Here is a 25600-nt window from a genome sequence, read left to right on the forward strand (position 1 = left end):
CATACACTGTCCACTCTCTGGGCAACTGACTACATCCCAGAAAGCATATAACTACTATGAAGCAGTGCAATTTTTCTGCTTCCTGTGGTGATATAATGATCACTCCTTTCGTCATATGTAGAAGACACATACCATAATGCAGATCTCTTGGGCAAATATGCATGCATTTTAGTTACATGAATCCAAATAAGCCAAAACGTTGGCATTTTAGTAAAACATAATCCAGATGATTAAGACCATATTACAAGACCACTAACAAGCAAACCACTTTGCCACCCACTACCTACACTCAGCCCCTCAGGTAGGCTTCATTGCCCCACAAACTGGGTGGCTAAATAATGATGTCACACCAGCAAATACTGCCCTTCCATGGGTTTTATCAGAGGGATAAACCTCTTGAAGCGTGCTAAGATATCACAACCTATGTCATTACAAGGGTGTTCCCCTGTCCCAGTTTCACTCTAAGCGCACCATATTCTCTTTAGATTATGGTTTATTTATCAAGAATGATTACAGGAATAGGAAGACCAAGGTGCACAAAACCAATAACAGGATCTACGATGAAAAGGTCTCATCACTGAAATATCTATGGGATAGAGTGAACAAGTGACTTAGTAGTCCACAAGACCCAGTCTATAAACAAAAGAGCAATTTGGAAAGAACTTACATCTTAATACTGACATGAAATCACAAACATAGGTTGGAGTTGTGTCTCCCCTACTATGTTAAAAGCTATAGTCAACATCTACTAAAACTATGGTGGAGCATGCCTAGTAAAAGGATTCCTGGTCTGATTACTGATTGTATGCATGGTCCAATATCAGTACAGTCACAAATACTGCCATACAAAAATGCTGCTGCATGGATCACAGTTTACAGGTCAAAACAAATCCTTAATATTTCACTTTAAGATGAGCACTTAAGTTGTGAGCCTCTCTCCATAGCATCAGTTGCATTCTTTGCTTTGTATGTTTTTCCCATAAGAGCTGTCGAAAAGGTGCGTTGCATACCAATGTGTTGCACAAAGACTCCTGCTCTGAAAAGTCTAATTAAAAGCATATAAAAACACTATAAAAATGATTCATGGCCGTCTCAAAGATCAGCGGCATGCCATAATTGGCTCTCTCACACTTTGTTGTTCCCACAGAGCAGGATGACAAAAACACATTATTATTCTATACAATCCTGATCATTTATTTGATACAAATTCAGCGATGTTTCATGTCTTAGCAAAGGGCAAAGTATGCAAGATTAATTCCAGGGCAATGACAGCTAACCTGTTGGAGCTCCATCGTGTGAACAGCGATTTATTTTTCATGGATTCAAGCTTGCTGTGTTCTGCATTATCTACAAAGATTTTTTGCATACAGACCTATTATACTGTGACTAACCTTTAACACGTTGTTCTATAGAGCAGATCCAGCCACAGAGATTTGTTCTTGCTGATAAAGCAGCCCACCTTGCAGAGAGAAATGCTGGCTGCCAATAACATATAATACTAGCAGATAAGGCTGGCTCATGGAGCTATAAGCGGGCAGATTTAAGCCTGGCACACTCGGGTCAATTATCGCACGGTTTAGCAGAAACCGGAGAAGATTCGGCCCATGTGTACATCGGGCTGTATGACAAAATCCAGCCAAAACGGGCATGCTGGAATACCAGCATCCGATCAGTGCTGCCAGCCAATGGCTGTGACTGCTGATCAGTGTGTTCTGGGGGTGTGTACCAGGTTTTATACTGACCATACACAGCGCAATGTTTGGTAGATTCTTGCTGAATCTGTCAAAATTTGAGCTGTGTGTACTGGCACCACAAGTTTGATAAACTTCAATCAAAAAAACGAAATGAGCTAGGTTGAAAACTGTTCGCCAGTGACTGCATCCAATCAGGTTCAGGTATTCAGATGCCCGCAGATTTAGCGTGGATGGGGAAACAAGGGATTTTTCTGTTTGGCCCAAAGGTCTGAACAAGAGAGATCTTAATGTGTATGGCTAGCCTTAGAGAAAAAAAAGGTTGTAGTTAACCAAAAGTCAAGTCTAGCAGCTAAAAACAAAAATTAAATACATATATACAAAGTATATTACCTATTAAGGGATAACAGTGTTCAGCCAGTCTTGCAATTCACCCACACCTGCAAAAGCTATTTACCGTTTCAGTTTTTAAAGATCCCAGCACCTTTCTAGCTCCAGGCTTCTCAGTGGACAATGAACCAGCCTTATCACCTCGAATAAGGTAGGCCGCCCTGGAAGTAGTGGAAGCATGGCAGGGGTATGAGAAATACAAGACAAGCTAAATAGGGGATGATCAGAGTGCAAACCGGCTGATCCTTATCTTCCAAATAAATCACGTGATCAAATTACTACTTTTTTTTCCACATGACAGCATTGGAGCACCATTTTCGCTATGCAATGTATTGATGATACTCTTCATTTATCCATTTCAGAAAAAAAAAAAAACTGTTAATGCATTTATAAGTTTAAGTGGATGTAAACCCCATTTATGAAATCTGACCTGTTCACATATATCTGTAGTGTTTACTTATCTCTCTCTAAAGGCCTAAGTGCTGTGTCGTTCTGCTCCATTCCTCTGTTATCAGCATGATACCTTCTAACTAGCTCTCCGACACAGGAGATAAAAGCAGCTTGAAATTTGTGTCATGCAGGTAACAGAGATAGATTCAGAGAATAGTCTATTCACAGCCCAGCTCTGCAAGTTTCTCCATTCCTAAGCCTATGTGGAGGGGGTGTGTGCCTTTCGTCCAATCAGCTCACACACAGTGTATGACCAGACTCTCCTCCCACTGCTGAAACAGAAATAAACATTTCTGACACAATATGCACTTTCTAAAGCAGCCATTCTCAACCAGGGTTCAGTGGAACCCTGGGGTTCCTCCAGAGGTTGCTTGAGATGTGGGTTCCTTGAGATGTGGCTGATGAGCCACCTTTTTGATGGTGCCTACAGAGTTCGAGGTACAGCATCACTTAGCAAAGCCAGCAGCATGACAATGAATATCTTTTTAGCTGTCTTTAAGGGTGGCATTCTGAGCACCACTTTAAGGGGGACATTCTTCCTATTGGCCACCAGCATAAGGGGCATTGTTCCTGTTGACCCCTGATAAATTGTTTTTATTAAGGGTTCCTCAAGACCTGAATTATTTTTGGGGTTCATCCAGGTTTAAAAGATTGAGAAAGGCTGTTCTAAAGTGTCTAGAAAGCTGAAGACTGCAGATATACATGTACAACGTATGTTGGGAGATTTGTAACATCTGTGTGCATCATCTGTTCACTTCACTGGGTATAGGAAAGGGTTTACATCCACTTTAACATTCAGTCATACAAGCATGTGTCAGTGATCTTTTCTTCAATTCAAAAGGGACTAGCATTCCCCTACAAGTCTATGAGAAAGTAAAATTCTGAATGTGCTCACAAGCCTTTTAAACTGAGGTCAAACTAATGCCACGGATACAAGCCCAAAGTCTGTTGGCACTAGGCCCTAAGTTTTCTCTCATTCTATTTTTTTAGTTTTTTCTCATTATAAAAAGACAAATGGACATCAATGATATAAAACATGCAAATATTGGCTGTTCAACATGCACCAGTAGGGTTGTACGGTTTTATACTTAACATAAATCCAAAGAAAACAAATACAAATGTTATATTTGTTTTGGTGACCATTGCCTATAAATTTCAGTTCATACATGGTTCAGTTTTTTTTCATTATGAGGGAATTCTCCCCGCTGTGTTATTGTATTCTGGCAGTGGGGAGACTCCTACTTTGTCAGCGCTGCAGTCATTGGCTGCTTTTATGTAACAAGGCGGTTGAACAGAAGTCGATCAGTAAATCGATTTCCATTGAACTGCAGTGGCCACACATGGATCTAAATTTGTCTGGTACCTGCTGAACCCACCAAATTGAAATCTATGGCCAGCTTTAGACAAGAAGTGATGGGAAATCCAATGTTACTGCTATTCTAAGAAAAGTGGAGATGGGGGAAACTCTCAATAGGGATAGCTGTTCTGGAGACAACTGTTTAAGTTCCATCCTCACTTCTTGTTTTGTCTTTAGAACACTAAAGTAAGGGGGAAACACCACAATGGCACACAGACAGCAAGAAAATAGATAAATGCTACTCTATCCAAAGAAAAAAGAAGCTGTATATAAATGTGTTAAGCCGGCCATAGACAGTTCGAATCACAGCTGGTTCAGCAGGGACTGGCTGAAATTCGAACCATGTATAGGCAGGCTGACTGTACCCAAGTTTATGAATTGTATCGTTGTATCGTGGATTTTAGTAAAAAAAGATTGGATTGCTCTAACATTTGGAGTGTGGTCAAAGTTTTTTGGAGTTAGGAGCTAAGACAACTGCGGATCGGATTGGCACCCAGTCATACAGTGGAAAGGCTGACGTGTAGGGAGTCCACCTTGGGTGGTGCTTGCTTCACATTTCTAGTGTCCCCCCACAAGAACACAATGGCAACACATCTTTATAAAATATACCAATGACCTGCCCGCAATGGAAACTTGCTGCAAGCACAATAACCTATATATTGCAATTGCAAAGTGAATGCCATAGACTTCCTAAAGTACATATAAAGGCTCCAGTATAACAGTCTAATCAAGTCCCACATTCAGTCACTTTGTGTTGCACAAGCCTCATAGAATAAATAAAATACTTTCTTTACATTCCCTGACTGCTAAATCCTCTTTTGCTTGCATCTCATTTGCCCGCTCTCCAGAAACAGCAATTCACATTAGGAGCAACAGAGGCAGTGCTGTCAATCCATAAAGAAGTGGGTGGGACTAGGCGTGGCCAGTTGTAGATTGACAAGCTACATGTTTGTAAATCAACAGTGGCAATGCTGATAGCCACACCTCTGCAGCATTTTTTCATCACATTGTTGTGCAGTTTGTCCCAGCCTGTAAAGGAATGACAACTCTGCTCCGAATTCAGGAAACGTGATACATTGTTGTCACACCATTACAGGAAGCTGCACTAGGTGGACTTTAAAGTGGTACTAAGCAAGCACAAAAGGTGCAGATACACTTTTAATTAAGCATTGCAGGACATAATTTTAATGGGAGGCCATAGTTCTACTTTAAAAAAATAAAGCTCCAAACAGAAAGAATGGTTATCAATAGGATATATACAATATCTGCTCTTTATTACAAAACTGCACTAAAACTGACAGTTGGCATTATAACTTTTAGGAACATACTTTCTGTTCCTTCAGTCTCTTGAATTTTTCCACATAAAAGAGTATGACGGTACAGCAGTATTGAACCCATAGTGTGATCTCCCCAATACACTGCACTGAGCTGTGTATTTTTTCATTTTTTAACACATTTTACATCAAAGATTAATGTCTTCAGCCAGCACGGACCCCTGTTGTGAGAAATGCAGAGAGGCACTTTCCTAAAATGAAGATACTGCAGTAATACACAGTATTGGGTACAAACCAAGCCTAAAACACCTGCACAGCACCTGCATTAAGCAAGCCGTGTGTATTGATATTCTTACATTAGTTGGTCTGCTAGTTATCAGTAAATATTTGTTTTTTATTTTTTAAAGCAGCACAAGAATAAATGGAAAATTCTAAATCACTCTGCTAATCAATAGAGGTGAAATCTTCCTGCAGTTTTCTGCTTTGTAGCGATATTGATGCTGTGAGACCATGCTTCGTCGCTCTGGATATAGAGAAATCAATTGTCACACTGCATCAGGGCACGTTCCTGACTTAACTAAAAAGGTAACAACATTAAAAAGAGTTTAAAAACCTGTTTAAAGTACATTAGTGGAACTTATTCAACACTAATGTCTCATCTGAAGCAGTGGGCAGCAGAGATTTTTTCTTATTCAGGTACCACTATAAACAAGGCCTTATGGAAAGACATTTGACATGATGGAGGTTGAGTGTGTCTGAAACTGAACTGTCCGCAGGGCCGGATTTACCATTGGACTTGACTGGGCTCAAGCCCATGGGCCCCGGCCAATATGGGGCCCCGGCCAATATGGGGCCCCGCCAAGATACATAGCCGAGTGTGCTCGGCTCCGCTCACAGTCACGCCCAGTCCCGCCATATGATGGACATAACACGTGACTGTGTGGGCGTGACTGTGAGCTGAGCCGAGTACACTCGGCTGCTCTTGGGACTGCGAGAGGATCCAAGAGCCGCCGAGAGGACCCGAGAGCCGGTGAGATACACAGGGCTCTGTATCTTGGCAGCGCCATTTTTAAACTTCAAGACTGCAATGACAAGGCTGCAAATGACAAGGCTACACTGACAAGGCTGCAATGACACTGGACAAGGCTGCAGATGGATGGGCAAAGCTGCAGTTGGACACTGATAAGGCTGCACTGATGGGCATTTAAATGTAATTTTTTTCCTTAAACTTCCCTCCTAAAAGTTTTTTTTCCTTAAAATTCCCTCCTAAACTTGGGGTGCGTGTTATACGCCAGCGTATGTTATACGCCAATAAATAAGGTAATGTATAGAAGGTAGGGCCCAAAAGTGACTCAAGCCCAAGGGCCCCCACCACCCTAAGTCCTGCTCTGACTGTCTGGGCTCATCGCTACTAATCTTTTCTTCTCGTCTCCAGAGTAGGCTGTACAAGAGAAGCTAATTTGTGGCTATAAGTCAGAGTTTTTCAACCAGGGTTCTGTGGAACCCTAGGGTTCCTTCTCAGGTCGCTAGGGGCTTTGAGAAATGGTGGATTGATCACTCACCTTCACTGATCAACAATGTAAGGGAGTCATTTTGTACTACTTATAGAATGACCATGCGTGTTACAATGGACATTAAAGTGGTAGTAAAATTTTTTACTACATTTACAATTGTCCCCATTTAAAGTATTAAGAAACAGATTTGGCCTAATTCATGGCATGCTCTATGTGCCGTTAATTTGCAGAGGCCATGTCGCCATCATCGCTGCTATGCAGCATTACTCTGCAATCCCATGAGACTACAGGTGTATTCCCAACATCCTGAAACACCCCATGCAACTTGCAACATGACATGGGGTGTAAACATTGTTGTGGAGCACTGAACACGAAGATATGCAGGACAGTTACCATAAAAATCCTGAAACATAAATCAAACTTGGCTACAAACATGTTTTGCGCTTGCAAAAGATTACAGCCATGATTGAAAGAAAGGGCAGAAGGAAAATGTACTCGTGAGGTAGAAGGCAATAGATAACATAGCAACTGCTTCAGCTGGGAGAGATGAAATACAAAGTAAGCCACAAAACAGGAAAGAAGCATGCTAGGGGGGGAAATACTAATGTTGATGGCTTTAGAGTGCTGAGGCATAGTGGCTTTAATAATACTGATACTTAGAGTGGCTGGGTTTAATACCGCTTCAAGTACACCACATTACTTATTCTTATATTCAAAACATTCTTTAACATATTACCAGAACCTGAAAATTATTTTAAGGGTTCCTCAGGGGGTACAAAGATTGCGAAAGGCTGATATAAGTAATACAAAGAGATTGCAAATCAAGAGCTGGTATAAATGCTGGTTTGTTGCCTTTTGATGTGGTTGATTAAATCCATGTAGATTTGAAGCCTTAGGAAAATCATGATTCCTACAGTCCAGAGATATTGTACATCGCCCAAAGTATTTGGACACCATCCCAAAATGACTGGATTCAGATGTTTTAATCACACTCATTATCAGGTAAATAAATTCTAGCTCATAGCCAAGCAATCTCCATTGGCAAACATTGGTTGTACATTTGGGATGAATCAGAACCCGAGTGCTAACCAGGACTCCTCATTCAGCATCTGTACCTGACCTTACAAATGCTCTTTTGGCTAAATAGGGACAAGGACCCACAGACATGCTCTAGAATCTTATGTTAAAACCGTTTTCATAAGACGTGGTTGCAAAAGCCGCAAATACAGTAGGTTGCGTATTCCAACAAACTCATATATAGGTGTAGCAAGGTCCCGTATCACAAACTTTATGTGAAAAAAAATAAAATAAAAAATCACCTGTTTTTTTCAAAACAATTCACTTGTAGCAAGCAGTGTGCTTTCTCTAGAATATCAGTCCTCATGTACCCTCAACAGGTAATGTTTTCAGGATTTTCTTGCACAGGTTCTTTAAATCAATGTCAATGGCTTGGTACTTACAACAGCTGCAGTGTGTTACCAAAGGGAACTTGCCAAAACACAGCCTTTTGGGAGAACTTGAGGGATGGGTTTGGGAAAACTGCCTCAGAAAGTCGTGAGGAATTTTCAGACTGCAGTTGAATTGCATGCCTTATAATGACTGCACTGTAAAAAGTAGTATCACTAATCACTAAGATAGGGTATGATATCTTCCAGGGCTGGACCTCTACGAGCTCCATGTCAGAACCTCTTGGTCGCAGCTCCCAGTCCGCTACCTCCCATACATATCTTAATTTCATTCACTCAGAATCCAGACTACTTACTCAGCTAGGCCCAGGATGGTCTCCGTCTTGTACTGGCTGTCTGTTGAGAACCTGTGCACATTCACTCCTTTTCCCAGGCCCTGCAGAGTATGTGCCTGGGTGAAGTCCACCAACCTCTCATTATAGTAGTGTAGCTGCTCAATCAGGGGGACCAGTTCTATGGGCCAGTTGGAGTTGGCATAATCTGACACATACTTGGTAACTATCTTGATGAGCATGTTTGGGTCCACCTGAAGAAAGATAGTAAATTTTGGTTAGGATAGTGCATTGTAGAAAATAAGAATACATAGTGATCCCTAAAAGGCTTGTAAAAAAGCTGTATGGGTACAGAATTAGAAGCTGTAAAATGCAAAATTCAAAAGCGCTTGATGCCAATTGCTCCTTTAAATGATAAAGTGTCTGACATTTAATAGGAAGATACAATCACCACCTCACAACACAAAGAGAAAGGGTCTGTAATTATGAACCTCCTGGGGAGCAAGGCTTCTGACAGAGGCAAGGTATGCCATGGTCTACATAGGTCAAAGCCAGGTAGACCCCACTTCTTAGGGACCAGCCGGAGGTGGCCAACCAAATACTTGGTATGGGGCTCTCCTGAAGACAAACCCCTCCAATGCGGGAGAGGCAAAAGACCAAAAGGCCATAGAATCTCCCTCGACATTAGGGCAGGCCCCACAATGATATGCACCCTTTGTTTCTGTGCAAAACCACAAAAAAAAAAGAAAAAGCATGTCAAGTCTAAGTTCTTGTGAATGATCTTCTCTCTGGAGGAAAATAGCCTGAGAAAATGTAGTATATCTAGTATATCCGGAGACTAATTATAACAGGCTGAGTGTTCTATGCTGTGTCTGTGACAGACATGACACGGACAGCAGTTTAGTGGGAAATTAATGATCCAAGTTCCTCAGCCCCTCTGCCTCCCCCCTTCCCCCCTCCCTGAATGCAGGAGGGAAGAAATCTGTTCAGTTTCTGTTTGAATAGTGTACATGTAATGAATGCACAAGCAGTGAGAGGGATGTGAGCTGTCTGCTGAGAGATCACACCCTGAACACAAGGTTCAAGTTGGTGGTGATCTGCAGCAGTTTTTTACATGGAAAGCAGCTGCAATCCCTTTATTGATTAGCTGCAGGTGCTGTGCCAAGTTTTATTTCACTCTCAAAAGTAAACTGGCACTGGCGGCACAGACAGACCTAACAACAGTTCTGCTCACTTTGTTAATGTAGAGAATAGCACTTGTGAAGGTTTCCTAGACCATTATAATGACACATAAAGATTAGTTAATTCCCTAATCATCATCTTAAATCCAAAATGCAGCCAGTTTTATTTCAACATTTTGGATACAGGAGGAAAGAGTTGTCATCACGTTTTATCTTTCTGTGGCTCAGTTGCAGAAATTTTTCCTCCCTTCCTGTCACTGTGACAGCAAAACAAGAAATGGCCATCTTCGGCACAGGGTAACAGAAACGGTAATAAAAACATGTCTGCTGATCTTCTTCTTTCTCACTCTGCCAACAAAAAAGGAGTCATAAAAGCCCGACAGAGGATACAATCCTTCCCTGCTCTATGCAAAATTAAATTTAAAAAAATGAGCAGGAGCTGGTTTTTCTAAAGCAGAGGTCAGAGTAGTGAACATCATTTTCTAAAACACCATAGAACAAACAATATGTTATAAAGTGGGATAGCTTTGTGCACTACAAATTATGCTTGAATAAAAAAAAAAATGTATATATATTTTTTTATTATCTGTATTACATTCCATTGAGATCAAACATCAAAAAGGCATACCTAACATTACCCCAGATGTCCACAGTTCCTGCTCCACATGGGTAATCAAGACATCAAGGGAAACAGAGGAAGTGTTCTTCACTATATCTAGTGCAGTAATTACCAGATGCATGAAAGCCTTCTAACCTACAGCACATTTCATACAACATAGCAGCCTTAAAAATGTTTTAATTGGCCACAAAGTATCAAGAAATGATGATTTTTAGCCACTTCACACAACTTTAATCTCCAATGGCTTTTGACACTCAGCTGTAAACCTTGGTAGCATGAAGGATATGAGTAGCAATAAGAGAACTGTGCCATGCTGTGCTCATATCATGTCAATAACTGTATTCATTATTTGACACATGAAGAATGTTAAATATTATATTATATACAAGATACATTTTTGAGAAGTGCATAGTGACCTATGATTTATGAAGACTCTGGATTTTTGTTTAGCGGGAGCACGCAGTTCCGGCACCTCCAGCACTTAATGTATGTAATGGCAAAGTGTGCTGGAGGGTCTATGGATACTGGCTTATGGGGATCTATTTTTGTGTAGTGGCCTATTGTTGCTGGGGAGGACATGTGTTGCTGGTGGGGGATCTACTTCTATATGTTTCTGGGGGTCAATTGTTGCTGGAAGGGATCTACTTTTGAGGGAGGGGTCTATTGTTTCTGGCTGTTGGAGAGTCTATCGATGTTGGCACCTGGGAGATCTGTTCTTGCTGCCAGGGGTCTATTGTTGATGGGGTGATATTTTATTGCAGAGGTCTTATGTTTCTGGGGAGTCTACTATTGCTGGGGGAATCTATTGTTGCTTGGGGGGGAGGGGGTATATTGCTGCTGGCTACAGGTGATTTATTTTACAGCTTTTTTTGTTATCAACACCAAATTCCTTAGCACAACATAATGAGTTATGTGCTGGGAGGTGGGTAGAGGGTGGAACCAAGGGGTGGTCCTCAGAGGTGGGTGGGGGGGAGACAAGAATTGACTCAGAAGGGGGGAGTTCCAGCACCTATTCACTGAGGAGAAAAAAGCCCAGATGGAGACACAACTTCTAACTGAAGTTATCGATTATAAATAAGCCAGCAATAATCCTTTATAAATTATGATGACCACAAGGTAAGCACTTTTCATTCAGAATCAAAGTCCTAGGTTCAGTCCTAGTGTGTCCTATGGGTTACTTACTCACGTAAAAAACAAAACAAAACATAAAAAAAAAAAAAAAAAAAAAAAGACACAAGCTCAATTAGTTCAATGAATAAAAATAAGTGCATAAATAAACTGAAATCTATATATACAGATAACACATAGCAGTTCCAGAGAAAGGCAGAAAATGCTTATGTAGCATTATCCAATGCGCTCCAACATGGGGGGGGGATCCTTCCTAATCCACTAAACAAGCAATCCGAGGTGGATCCAGCTTTTGGTTGCATTGTGCTCCTATTGATTTCAATGGCCAAGTTTGATAGGTGGTGGTTGCCTATGTGAAAGAACTCTAGGGCAATCCGATATTCCTGGGATCAACAATCGCTGGTGTTATTACTTATAAATATTATATTCTGTGCATGAATGCAGACACATTTTTTACTTAATTCAATGAGCTGGTGCGTTCTCACTGCTCTTACTGTAAGAAAATCTTTCTATATGCAAAAAGTGTCCTTTTGAAATTGCCCTAAAGTGAAAAAATTTGCACCAAGTTCACTATATGGACCATTTATGTACTTGCACTCTGATTGGATGAGCGTAGAGGGGAGAGGAAGTAACATCACAATCTCCACCTCATTCAATCAGTGCCTTTTATGCATTGAAAAAATAAATAAAAAGTACGAGCAACCCCCTGTGGCCAGTATGTAGAGGGGAAGCCTCTGGCAGGGAACTCAAGCCAGACCTGGAAGATCATGGCTATCACTATGGTAGAACTGACCGCTGTGGTGATTCTCAGCTTTCCCAGCAGCCCATCAGGAATACAGTGAGTGGAAAAAAAAAATTATTGGATCCCCTGCTGATTTTGTATTTTTGCCCATTGACAAAGAAATGATCAGTCTATAATTTTAATGATAGGTTTATTTTAACAGTGAGAGACAGAACAACAAAAAAAATACTGAAAAAAGCATTTTAAAAAGTTATAAATTTATTTGCATTTGAATGAGTGAAATAAGTATTTGACTCCTTCGCAAAACATGACTTAATACTTGGTGGCAAAACTCATGTTGGGAATCACAGAGGTCAGATGTTTCTTGCAGTTGGCCACCAGGTTTGTACACATCTCAGGAGGGATTTTCTCCCATTCCTTATTGAAGATCTTCTCCAAGTCTTTAAGGTTTCGAGACTCATGTTTAGTAACTCAAACCTTTAGCTCCCTTCACATATTTTCTATGGGATTAAGGTCTGGAGACTGGCTAGGCCGCTCCAGGACCTTAATGTGCTTCTTCTTGAGCAACTCCTTTGCTGCCTTGGCCATGTGTTTTGGATCATTGTCATGCTGGAAAACGTATCCACGACCCATTTTCAATTTCGGACATCAGACAGGCCTGTACATGTGCTTTCTTGAGCAAAGGGACCTTGCGGACACTGCAGGATTTCAATCCTTCACGACGTAGTGTGTTACCAATTGTTTTCTTAGTGACTATGGTCCCAGCTGCCTTGAGATCACTGATAAGATTCTACCATGTAGTTCTGGGCTGATTCCACAGTATTCTCATGATCATTGAAACTCCACGAGGTGAGATCTTGCATGGAGCCTCAGACCGAGGGAGATGGAGAGTAATTTTGTGTTTTTCCATTTGCAAATAATCACACCATCTGTTGTCACCCTCTCACCAAGCTGCTTGGCTCTGGTCTTGTAGCCCATTCCAATCTTGTCCCTGACATCCTTGGACCATTCTTTAGTCTTGGCCATGGTGGAGAGATTGGAATCTGATTGATTGCTGCTGTGGACAAGTGTGCTTCATACAGGTAACAAGCTGAGATTAGAAGCACTCCCTTGAATATAGGAGCGGACATGGAAGCCACAAGTTACTTACCTTTACAAGGCCAGGTTCGAGCTCCCCTTACCAATAGCCTTCAGTGCAATCCCTCCTCTCCACCACCTCTTCTTCCTTTTCGTGCTTTCCCCCTCTTTGCCTTTCCTATCTCTTCTTTCATTTCCGACCTCACCCTGCACCTGGTGCAGGTACGAACCCCCACAAATACACAATATGCTGTCTTTCAGTTGGGGTTCTTATGGTTCTCACCTCAGAACTGACCAGTTGAGCCAGGGTGGAAATAATTTATCCCCCCTACCCGGGCTCACAACTTTGCCCATCAATTAGCATTAACATAAATGGTTTGGAGCTCTGTCTAATAAGAGCCTGACACACGAAACACAGACCTACAAAATGTTGGCTCTTCTTTACGTTTTTTCTCTCTTTTATCTCTTGGTTCACCAAACTCTATATACTTTACGGGTACCCCAAACTGGCTACCTCCTACACAGCTTGATCCCGGATGGGCCCCTCCACATTGGAATCCATGCGCCAATGTCATGAAAGTGGTCGGACGCATCGATAGGGGAGGCGACATTGGAACGGGGGGGCTTAATGGCTGATCTGTATGATAGTTCTGTCCTTAAACCCAAAGCTAGGCATCCTGGCAGTGATGATTTCTCCAGGTTCAAGCTGCCTGCACAACATGGTACATTCTTCATTACAAATGTGTCATGTGGCTAAAGCAGTAGGGTGTTTTTTTTTTTTTTTTATTGTTTTTTTTAGCTATACGTAAAATTTAAAGTGATTATAAATGACTACCTTGTAAAACAACCCATTCAGTTTAAAAATGAAACAAAAAGGAAAAACATAAAGCTATAAAAAATTAAATAAATAAAAAATTACAAATACATTTTTATAAATACATGTTTCCCCCTTTTCATAGGTGATCACATTCCCTCTGCTCTGCCAGATTTGGCCAGATTTTAATAGCAAAGCTATCAGGAACACCAGGGATTTCACACAAAGGAAGCAATACAAAGAGAACAGGATACATTCTCATTCAAGTAAATGGTACAGTAGGCTCAAATCAGAAATAACAAATGCTAGGGCAATAAACACTTTAAAGAGCAACTGCAGTCTGCTCACATAATTTGTAATAAAAACATCTTTGCCATTCTGAAGCTTCCCTCCAACCACTTTGTATATTATTTTATATATACTGTGATTCTGTACTTGCCAAATATGCTGCAGAAATCTCCCTCCACTGAGTCTGGCTGCAGCCATTTTAACTGTGGGCAGCTGAAGCTGCTGTCCGTCTACTTCCTGGATTAAAACAGACACACACCTTCAGCTCTGCAGCCCTGCAGCTTTTATTGGCCATCTTATGACTCACCACCCCCTTTCCTGGCAAACTCTCACCAGAATTATAGAGAGAGCTGTGGATGATGTCATAAGCCTAGGCTAATGATCAGACAATTAACAGGAAGTGGGCTGTATAAGGTATTTACTGGCAGAAAAAAAAAAAAGTTTTACTATTCAAAGGTAAAACAAGGGCAGAAGATTTAATAGATGTAAAGTTGGAAAATTACCGAAAGTCCGCTTTAAGCTTTATGTAATCATCCATTCCAGGCAGTGAAGAGGCTGACAACAGTACCATCTAAATACATAATATATATATATATATATATATATATATATATATATATATATATATATATATATATATATATATATATATATATATATATATTTATCTATTTGCCCATTAACATGTGATGCTACGCACACCATTTTTTATGTATTTATTTTGATGCCATCTATCATTTTCTTTTTTTGTTTGTTTTTATTTTAATCAACCACATAAGAAAAGAAAGATAAAAATAAACACTGCTGTTAAAAAGCCTATTCAGTAACCATTCAATTTACATTAGATTCAGCAAGAAACATACAATTTAAAACCCAATCAATGTGTGGTGCAGAGGTTAATTGTAATCTTCACAATAGAAGTCATTTACAGATTACTTCTCTCTAGTAATCTAAAGCCTATACTGGACACAAGTACTCATCCATTCATTAAAATAGGGTGATGTTTGCAAAGTTTATAAATACTGTTACATATGACTCATGTACAGTATATCAAGATACATAATTATTATTAGTTCAACCAATGGAATTAGCAAAAAAATTGTCATATTGGAATGAAATTCGTTTATGAGGTACAAAGAGTATTATTGGAGCTCTGACTCAACAATCGTTAAGATGCGCCATGACCAAGATCATGGGGCTCACTGATTGGACAGGAATGATGCCTGCACTGCTACATCTATACCTTGTTGTCAGTCTAAATCAGCCTCTCTCAAATTATTTGTCTCGCATGAACCCTCGAAATGATTTTCAGGTCTCAGGGAACATCTGATAAAACCAATTAATTGCGGGTCAGTGAAAAAGCGCCCCTTATATATATTAGTAATACATATATGTATATGTACTATCTCAAAAGCAGAGCCCCACCAAAGCATGGAGTCCGCTATATAGTTAGTAGACTCAACAAGATAAAGCAGACCCCAAACAGCCCAACTACCATCCGACAGAGTCCATACATGAGCCAATAACGAATGCACAATAAACTTGCTGTGCTGTGTATGAGAGAGCCAACATACCTCCCACATGGGGGTCATAAATATGGGAGATGCTTGACACAATAAAAAGCTGACAAGGCGAGTTATGGAATGTGGAGACATATACTGAAAAATATATAACAAATCAAGTAAATAAATAAACAAAACAGGTCGTCGGTCTCGATGTATGGAGAGAAGAATAAAAAAAAAAAAAAATGACTAACAGCCCACTCAAAGTTGAGCCCAAGTGGGATGCCAGTCTAGAGGTGAAAAATCCAGAAAACTTCCCTCCGACAAAGGGACCAAAATACATCACCCCCCCCCGTCTTGATACTCTGGCCTTTTCTATAACCTGACATCATACTTCTAGATTCTACACCAAGTCCCAGCTCTTGCTTTTCTTCCCCAATCTTGTTCTATGAACACGGCAAACCACGTAGGTACAAAGTCACTCAGGGATTCCACAAAGTAATACCGAAGAAAGACCTGCAAGATTACATTATTACCCTTTAACTGACATATGTAAACCTTTATACATGTTATCTTCATGGAAGGGAGGTGAACGTTCTCACTCTCTGCGTATTTAATAAGGTTTTATCTCACGGGGGAGTCCATTATACCATTCTATGATGATTACTTTCATGATCGCTTACCTGTGTGACCACAAACTGCATATAAATGATAAAGATGCCAGTTTTATGTTCGGGAAAGTATACTATAATAATATCAATCAACAGTTTTCTAATATAATTGGCTAAAAGCCATCAAACATAAGGGAGATTTACATGCTTCTTAACCACTTCAATACCGGGCCTATTCTGGCACATCTCTCCTACATGTAAAAAATCATAATTTTTTTGCTAGAAATTTAATCAGAACCCCCAAATATTATATATATATATTTTTTTTTAGCAGATACCCTAGGGAATAAAATGGCGGTCATTGCAACTTTTTATCTTGCATGGTATTTGCGCAATAATTTTTCAAACGCCTTTTTTTGGCAAAAAAACGGTTTTGTGAATTAAAAAAATAACAAAATAGTAAAGTTAGCAAAGTTTTTTTTGTATAATGTGAAAGATGATGTTACACCAAGTAAATAGATACCTAACATGTCACGCTTTAAAATTGCGCACACTCATGGAATGGCACCAAACTTCGGTACTTAAAAATCTCCGTAGGCGAAGCTTTGAAAATTTTTACAGGTTATTAGTTTAGAGTTACAGAGAAGGTCTAGTACTAGAACTGTTGCACACGCTCTAATGCACGTGGCAATACCTCATATGTGCAGTTTGAACGGCGTTTACATATGTGGGTGGGACTTACAGTACATGTGTGTTTGCTTCTGAATGCAAGCTACCGGGGACAGGGGCATTTTAAATATTTTTTTATTTTGCTTAATTTGTATTATTTTTACACTTTTTATCACTTTTATTCCTATTACAAGGAATGTAAACACCCCTTGTAATAGGAATCTATTGTGACAGGTTCTCTTTATGGAGAGATGCGGGGTAAATAAGACCCCAGATCTCTCCTCCAGGCTGGAAAGCATGAGATCGAAAAAACAAAATTCACCGATCTCATGCTGACAGCTGCGAGCTTACTTCCGGGAACCCGGGCGTGACGTCATAACCTCGTGCCCGGGCCTCCGTCAGTCATAGGGATGACTGGTGACCATCCGGTCACCGGAAATCTCTATCATTGTAATCCGGCGCTGGCCGATTCTTTCTCCGGGTCCCCGATGGCACGGGAGAGGCCGGAGAAGCACTGGATGACGCCAGGAGGGTCGTCCCCTCCCATCGCCTATAAGAACGATCAATCAATGGAACTGCTGCTATGATCATTTTATCGTGCACAGAATCGCCGGCTGGAAAGAATGATATCTGAATAATGCCTGTAGCTGCAGGCATCATTCAAATATCCCCGCACAAAGTCAAGGACGTCATATGACGTCCTAAGGTATTGAAGTGGTTAAAAAAGACCTAGTATCAAATATACAGCAAAACCTTGGTTTGACTAATTTTGTTAGAAAGCGTTTTGCAAGACAAGCAAAATTGTTCAATAAATTTTGACTTGATAGACAAGCGATGTCTTGATATACAAGTAGTATCATATCACAACTGAGTATAAAAGAGAAGAGAGAGGCTGCCTATACATGTAGTAATAGTTACATTTATTAAAGGTACATTTAGCAAGGGTAGTCTTCCCGGTCATGATTGCAGACTGACAGAGGTGGTAGCCGGTAGTGTGGAGGATGTGGATCACTTTACCCCGGATGCCCTTCATACTTAGATGTGCCTGTTTTAAATCATCAACCATGTGAGTTGCTAAATGTTGTACCTTCATTAAATGCAACCATATTGCTTCACTTAGAGGCGCCTCTCTTCTCTTTTATACTCTGTAGCTCCTGCTGGATTTTGCTTCTAATCCCCTTGTGGAGGCTTCCATTTGTGGATGGGCATTTTATGGTTACACAACTTATCACATTGCTAGAATTTTTTTTATAAGGACTATAAACTGAAGGACTTATGAATAAATGGTTGTGGATGGAATCATTTGAGATTACATTATTTCTTATGGGGAAATTTGCTTTGATGTACCAGTGCTTTGGATTACAAGCATGCTTCCGGAACAAATTATGCTCACAATCCAAGGTTTTACTGTATTTATTATGTTAGGAGCATGCATGCTAAGTAATGTGTAATGGTAACACTTAAAAAGCATTCTGTTGCAAGCAGGAACAAACATTTGCCATGTTTTTTCTTCTCCTATGAACTCATATCCTACAACACTAACTTTGAAAACCCGAAGGCTAAAACCTGGGCTGATCTATGTCAAACATTTCTAAACACAGCTAGAACTGCAGCATAGCAGGATTTGTCATCCAAGAGCCAGAATCTCAGTCCAGAAAACAGATGGGAAGCCTTGATGCATGGATAAGGACGGTTCTATACATGTTGAGTAGAAAATCAGATGTTTGAGGGAGTGCTGTTAAAGCAGAGTTCCACACAAAAGTAAGTGGAACTTTTGCTTTAAGACCTCCTCACCAGTTCCTGATGGGATGCATAGGGTTGCATATAGGCAGATTTTTCTTGGATACTATCAAGCAATCTAATTGATTGATCCAATACTGAGCACCAGTCAAAAATTACATATCTAAATTTCCAAATAATTTTTTAAAAAAGATGTAAACTCTGGAAATTGGGGCAAGGAATTAGTCACCAGTAATGTCTATAGGTGCCCAGGAACTTTCCTTAATTACTTGCACTATATTACCAAAAGTGTTGGGACACCTGCCTTTACACACACAAACTTTAATGGCATCCCAGCCTTAGTTCATAGGGTACAATAATGAGTTGTCCCACCCTTTGCAGCTATAACAGGTTCAACTCTTCTAGGAAGGCTGTCCACAATGTTTAGAAGTGTGTTTATGGGACCATTCTTCCTGAAGTACATTTGTGAGGTCAGGCACCGATGTGGGCAGGAAGGCCTGGCTCGAAGACTCACAGTCTTGCTTGTGCTCATGTTGGAACAGGAAGGGGCCACCCCCAAAACTGTTCCCACAAATTTGGGAGCATGAAATTGTCCAAGATGTATTGGTATGCTGACGCCTTAAGAGTTCCCTTCACTGGAACCAAGGGGCCAAGCCCAACCCCACACCATAATCCCCCTCCACTAAATATTTTGGACCAGTGCACAAAGCACCTCCATAAAAAACATGGATGAGTGAGTTTAGGGTGGAAGAACTTGACTGACCTGCACAGAGTCCTGACCTCAACCTGATAGAACACCTTTGGGATGAATTAGAGTAGAAACTGCAAGCCAGGCCTTCTTGTCCACAACAGTGCCCGACCTCACAAATGCGTCTCAGGAAGAATGATCAACCATTCCCATAAACACACCTAAACCTTGTGGACAGCCTTCCCAGAAGAGTTAAAGGTGTTATACTGTAGCTGCAAAGAGTCATTACAAAGACACTGTCTAGAATAGGCAAGTGGACAGTGTCTCTAAATCATAATACAAAGTGTCTGATCTATGTACTATGGACTAAAGACTGATGGATGATATTTACTTGTGTCAGTTTTAAATAGGAACTTGAGATTCTTTGGGGAAGTGGCCACAACTATACGTAACCTACAACATTTTTCCATCACACAATCCATTTAGGTTGCTCAAGTTTACTTTAAACTGATTACCTCGACACTAAGATATTAAATAATTCTGACACATTTTACATGTAGTGAAGAAGGGGCATGACCTCTCCAGCAGTAAATCGATAGTGGTAGTTTTTTAATAAACACAGAGGCAGTGTGCAATGTTCCATTATAAACGTAGCGAGAGGAAAGTGCAAATGAAATTAACAGCTTGCGGAATATGACTAGAGATGTCATCTATAGTTCATCATGGAAAATCTTACTGCTTCACCTATAATACCCCAGCCCAGAATATTCCTACATGCTAAATTTGAGGCTCACCTTCTTCACACTTTCCATCTGTGACATATGTCCTATGGTCTTTGTTATTATATCCCTTTCCATGAGTTTCCTGTGTGCTTATGGCACCATGCAGATTCCAAAATGTAATGGCTGTCTTGGAAAATCTGCTTTAGTTATTCAGAAAAGCAACACTGGCAAAGAAGCTTTAACAAAATGGGTGCTTTATCCGTGCATCTCAAAGCAGCAGGTTCACTTTGAAGTGGTTGTAAATCCTCACATATACTCAGTGAAGTGACTGCCCACAGGTGATACACCGAGATGAAACAAATCATCCTATATAAGTTGTACATGTTTATCTGCAACCCTGTCTTCTCTATATCCATTGAAAGTGCTGAAATATAAAGCTTGTCTGACATTTCTGAAAAAAGGGGGGTGGAGAGCTGAAGTCACACTCTGCAGAGCTCAGTGAGGAGAGCTCTGAGAGTTGATTGGAAGGACGAGACATGACCCCTTTCACACAGCACACAGGAACAATGCTAAAACAAGGTTGCGTGAAATGTTGCTCCATAAGAGAAGTACTGGGTATTCCTTTGTCTCCCAGTGCTGCAAAGAGGGAGGGGGTGAGTGAAGTTACGGTAAGTAGGGGTGCACCGAATGGGTTTTTTGGTGCCGAAACCGATACCGAAAATGAAAAATACACTAGGCCGAAAACCGAAACCGATACCGAAACAGCACCGATACCGAAAATGACTGTTTTTAAAAAATATTTTCATATAGCAGATGGTCAGAGACTGCAGGCATGGTACAGGAGACGGTCAGAGACTGCAGGCATGGTCCAGGAGACGGTCAGAGACTGCAGGCATGGTCCAGGAGACGGTCAGAGACTGCAGGCATGGTCCAGGAGACGGTCAGAGACTGCAGGCATGGTCCAGGAGACGGTCAGAGACTGCAGGCATGGTCCAGGAGACGGTCAGAGACTGCAGGCATGGTCCAGGAGACGGTCAGAGACTGCAGGCATGGTCCAGGAGACGGTCAGAGACTGCAGGCATGGTCCAGGAGATAGTCAGAGACTGCAGGCATGGTCCAGGAGACGGTCAGAGACTGCAGGCATGGTCCAGGAGACGGTCAGAGACTGTAGGCATGGTACAGGAGACGGTCAGAGACTGCAGGCATGGTACAGGAGGTGGTCAGAGACTGCAGGCATGGTACAGGAGGTGGTCAGAGACTGCAGGCATGGTGCAGGAGATGGTCAGAGACTGCAGGCATGGTGCAGGAGATGGTCAGAGACTGCAGACATGGTACATGAGATGGTCAGAGACTGCAGGCATGGTACAGGAGATGGTCAGAGACTACAGGCATAATACAGGAGATGGTCAGAGACTGCAGACATAATACAGGAGATGGTCAGAGACTGCAGGCATGGTACAGGAGATGGTCAGAGACTGCAGGCATGGTACAGGAGATGGTCAGAGACTGCAGGCATGGTACAGGAGATGGTCAGAGACTGCAGGCATGGTACAGGAGATGGTCAGAGCCTGCAGGCATGGTACAGGAGATGGTCAGAGACTGCAGGCATGGTACAGGAGATGGTCAGAGACTGCAGGCATGGTACAGGAGATGGTCAGAGACTGCAGGCATGGTACAGGAGATCAAAGCAGCCTCACCAGTTCCCCTCAGATGCAGCCTGCCTGATAAAAATACATGCACAGTGTTTTCCATGTCTTCCAATGGCTGTAGTTCACACCATGCAGTCAGTTTCCGGTGCGGAAACTGACTGCATGGTGTGAACTAGAGCCATTGGAAGACATGGAAAACACTGTGCATGCATTTTTTTTTTTGCACAAAAAGCACACGGAACTGCATCTGGTGTGAACTGGCCCCAAGCAAGCTACTTTGTTCCGTTCCAACAGACTTCTGTTGGGAATGCTCATATCGTTACCTCTACTAGCAATAACTTAACCCTTCCCCATTCTATCACATGGAGATAAAAACCTAGCTGGATCAAAATCAAGATTATTATTATTTTTTTATTATATGGTCAATAAAGGGAGTACAGCCTTTGTCCTGTGACCTGGTGTTATATAGCATGGCTATATTCACACAAGTGGCCAGAGGTAGATAGTTTCAGAGGCAAATAAATGACTTTTGGATGCAGCAGCACTGTGGGCACAAAAAACGTGTGATTTAGCTGCGGACAAAACTCTGCAATGCTTGCCCTGGGCACACTCTTTCCCCCCTCATGCAGCTTGCCAGTGTCTAAATGCAGCCTTACCCATGCCCGGATCAGAGCGGTGATCTCCGTGTGTCACGGAGCTGTGCATTGAATTGCCCGGGCGGCTGCAGTAACAATGTCCCGCCTCCTGTAATCACGTCACGCTGATTCAATGTCCCGCCATTGGATCAGTGTACCGTCTGTCACAGGAGGCGGGACATTGTTACTGCAGCCGCCCAGGCAATTCAATGCACAGCTCCGTGACACACGGAGATCACCGCACTGTCGGGCGGGACGAAAGGAGGACAGAGGACTGGGGACGGACAAGGAAAACACCTGTGCAATGGGCGGCACCAGGGGACGGAGCCCCGCACAGGCCCCGCCCCCATTTTCTGCAAGATTTTCCTTTCGGCATTTTGCCGAAAACACCATTTTCGGCCGATATGTTTCGGCAGCCGAAATTTTGGTGCATCCCTAACGTTAAGTGATGGAGATGCTTTTAATTTTTTTTTTTCTATAGAACACAGATAAACCTTCTGCTTAGGCCATCCATGCTGCACAACACTTATGCCACGTACACACGAATGGAATGTCCGGCAGAAAAAGTCAGACGGGAAGCTTTTCATAGTATATTCCGATCGTGTGTATGCCTCATCTGACTTTTGTTTCCGAAAATTATTACGGACCTAGAAATAGAACACGTTTTAAATATTTCTGACGGAACCGATTCCTATCGGGAAAAACACTCGTCTGTATGCTGTTCCGACGGACCAAAAACGACACATGCTCTGAAGCAAGTACGAGACGGAGGCTATTGGCCACTGGCTATTAAACTTCCTTTTTCTAGTCCTGTCGTACGTGTTGTACGTCACCACGTTCTTAACGATCAGACTTTGGTGTGATCGTGTGTATGCAAGACAGTTTCAGCGGAACACCGTCGGAAAAACCTTCGGAGTTTGTTCCGATGGGAAAAACAGTTGTGTGTATGCGGCATTAGATGACGGTGTATTGTCAACACTTCTAACAGCGCTAACTTAATATACAGGTAGACTGGCCCAAAATGTATCCTAATCTATACTTTATTTCCTCATATTTGTGAGAATAAACAGTGTTCCCATCTGCCATGCTTTGAATCAAAAGCCTAATTCATAGCTATGCCAGGTCTAGCCAAGCAGCAACAAAGAAAATCAGAGATAGAAAGTCATATACAGAAATAAAACCTTGTTGAACTTGTAAAATAATTGGCATAGCAAAATAAAACGTACCATTACATGAAAATATTTTTTCAGATGGTGTGGCAAGGCGAGCCCATGCCACAGTCTAAAATGGCAGTCTAATCTGGACTTTGCAGGAAAAGTGCACACTAATGGTGCAGGCTTCTTAGGAGAGACAGGATTAGAGGTCAAGGGCCCCACACTTCCAAGGTGTTCTGGGATTGTCAGGGAGCAGATAGGTGCATGTCTGCACTCTGCTGTCCAGGACAGGACAGTCAAAGGCACGAGCCTGTGAAGGATGTAGCAGCAGGAAAAGATAGAGAGCTGTCAGAGATACAGTGATCGATACAAGAGCACTGGGAAACATGTTAGATGGTCTGGTGGACCAAGGCATTTGGCCTGAGCAGTTGCAAAGAGAGCCATGAGGCTGAAAGCTGGTCTTTTGTCATATTGATGGGTGAGAAACCCTAGCGCGGGAAGATATTCATTTTGTGAACTTTTTTGTTTAAATAAAAGTGGGAAGAAAAAGCCCTGAAAAGACACTTCTGGCATGGAGTAAATGAACTACAAAACCCCCCAACTTATCACAATGTATAGCAGATATAAAAAAATAAAAGGCGTTGTAAAAGTAGAAGGTTTTTAATCTTAATGCATTCTATGTGGGGGCACCCAACAGGAGAAAAGGGCCAGGAGAGCCAAAGAGGGACCCAAGAAGAGGAGGATCCAGGTTGCTCTGTGCAAATACACTGCACAAAGGAGGTAAGTATAACATGTTTGTTATTTTTTAATAAAAAAAAACAAAAAAAACAGACTTTACAATTACTTTAAAACATGCATAAACTTCTCATCAAAGTTCAAAAACCTTCAGTGTCCCTAATTATATTTGCCACTCTTTTGGTGTTTGTACTGTCCAGCTACTGGTGATATGCCATGTCTCAAACAGAGTTGGCAGAGCAGCAGCTGCTTTATATTAAAGAGAAATAAGTATAAGACTCAGCAGTCAAGGGCTGGAAAACTATCTCTGCGCACATTTAGCCATACTTGATTTCATGCATCAGCACAAACACCCAAAGCTATATAAAGTAAGTATATGCAAGTTGAACACTACAGGTAATTTTCACGATACCTCTCAAAGAATAAACATACAAAAAAGTGCAGAGTATATATCACAACAAAATAAAACTAATAGATGGAAAGTCCATGATAATCTCCAGCATGAATCAGATGTCACCAATGAGTGTGAATGGTAAATTCCACGTCAAACTGACAAGGGCGCTTGATCCCACTACCACGAGGCAAACCAGCAACTCAACTGATAATCATGACCCCTAAAGCAACAAGAAAGTCATGAAAAGCATTCCCCCATGGGGAAAATCCAGACGGGACCACTGTCAAACGTGGTTTCAGATGTAATACTCCAATGCCAAATACGATGGACATATGGGATCAAAAAGACAGACAGTGCTCTCCATTTTAATAGCACAAACTATAAAATCACACTTACTGTATTGAGCACTGTCCCCAGTGCATGTATCAAAACACCAGTATACAATGGAGAGCAATCACAAGATAGCCACTGGTATCATCATCAGTATGGTTTTACCTCCCGTACTCATTACGTCCTGGGTGGAACTTTTTCAGCGGGGATTAGCGTCCCACCCAGGACGTAATGCGTGCGGGAGGTGGAACCATACTGACGACATCACCCATGGCTCCACATTGTATATTAGCATTTTGATACATGCACTGGGGACAGTGCTCATATAGTAAGCATGATTTTAAAGTTTGTGCTATTAAACTTTCAAAATGGAGAGCACTATCTATCCGTTTTTTTGATCCCATATGTCCATTGTATTTGGCCTTGGGGAATGCAATTCATGACTTTCCTCTTAGTCCAGGGGTCAAGGTTATCAGGTGAGCAGTTGGTTTGCCCCTTGGTGGTGGGA

The 25600-nt window shown here is 41.5% G+C and overlaps 1 protein-coding gene across 2 annotated transcripts in view; it reads right to left on the reverse strand.

The window, feature by feature from the left end:
- The window catches only part of NBAS (NBAS subunit of NRZ tethering complex), a 1050553-nt gene that overhangs the window by 387968 nt on the left and 636985 nt on the right, over positions 1–25600 (reverse strand). For both annotated transcript variants that reach the window (XM_077488811.1, XM_077488809.1), the window contains one exon: positions 8439–8668. In XM_077488811.1, coding sequence (XP_077344937.1) covers positions 8439–8668 — 230 coding nt within the window. The remainder of the gene's footprint in view (positions 1–8438; positions 8669–25600) is intronic.

Source organism: Lithobates pipiens, unplaced genomic scaffold, assembly GCF_037356315.1.
Source record: "Lithobates pipiens isolate NorthernLeopardFrog02 unplaced genomic scaffold, aLitPip1_a1.2 Scaffold_18, whole genome shotgun sequence".
Classification (NCBI taxonomy): domain Eukaryota; kingdom Metazoa; phylum Chordata; class Amphibia; order Anura; family Ranidae; genus Lithobates; species Lithobates pipiens.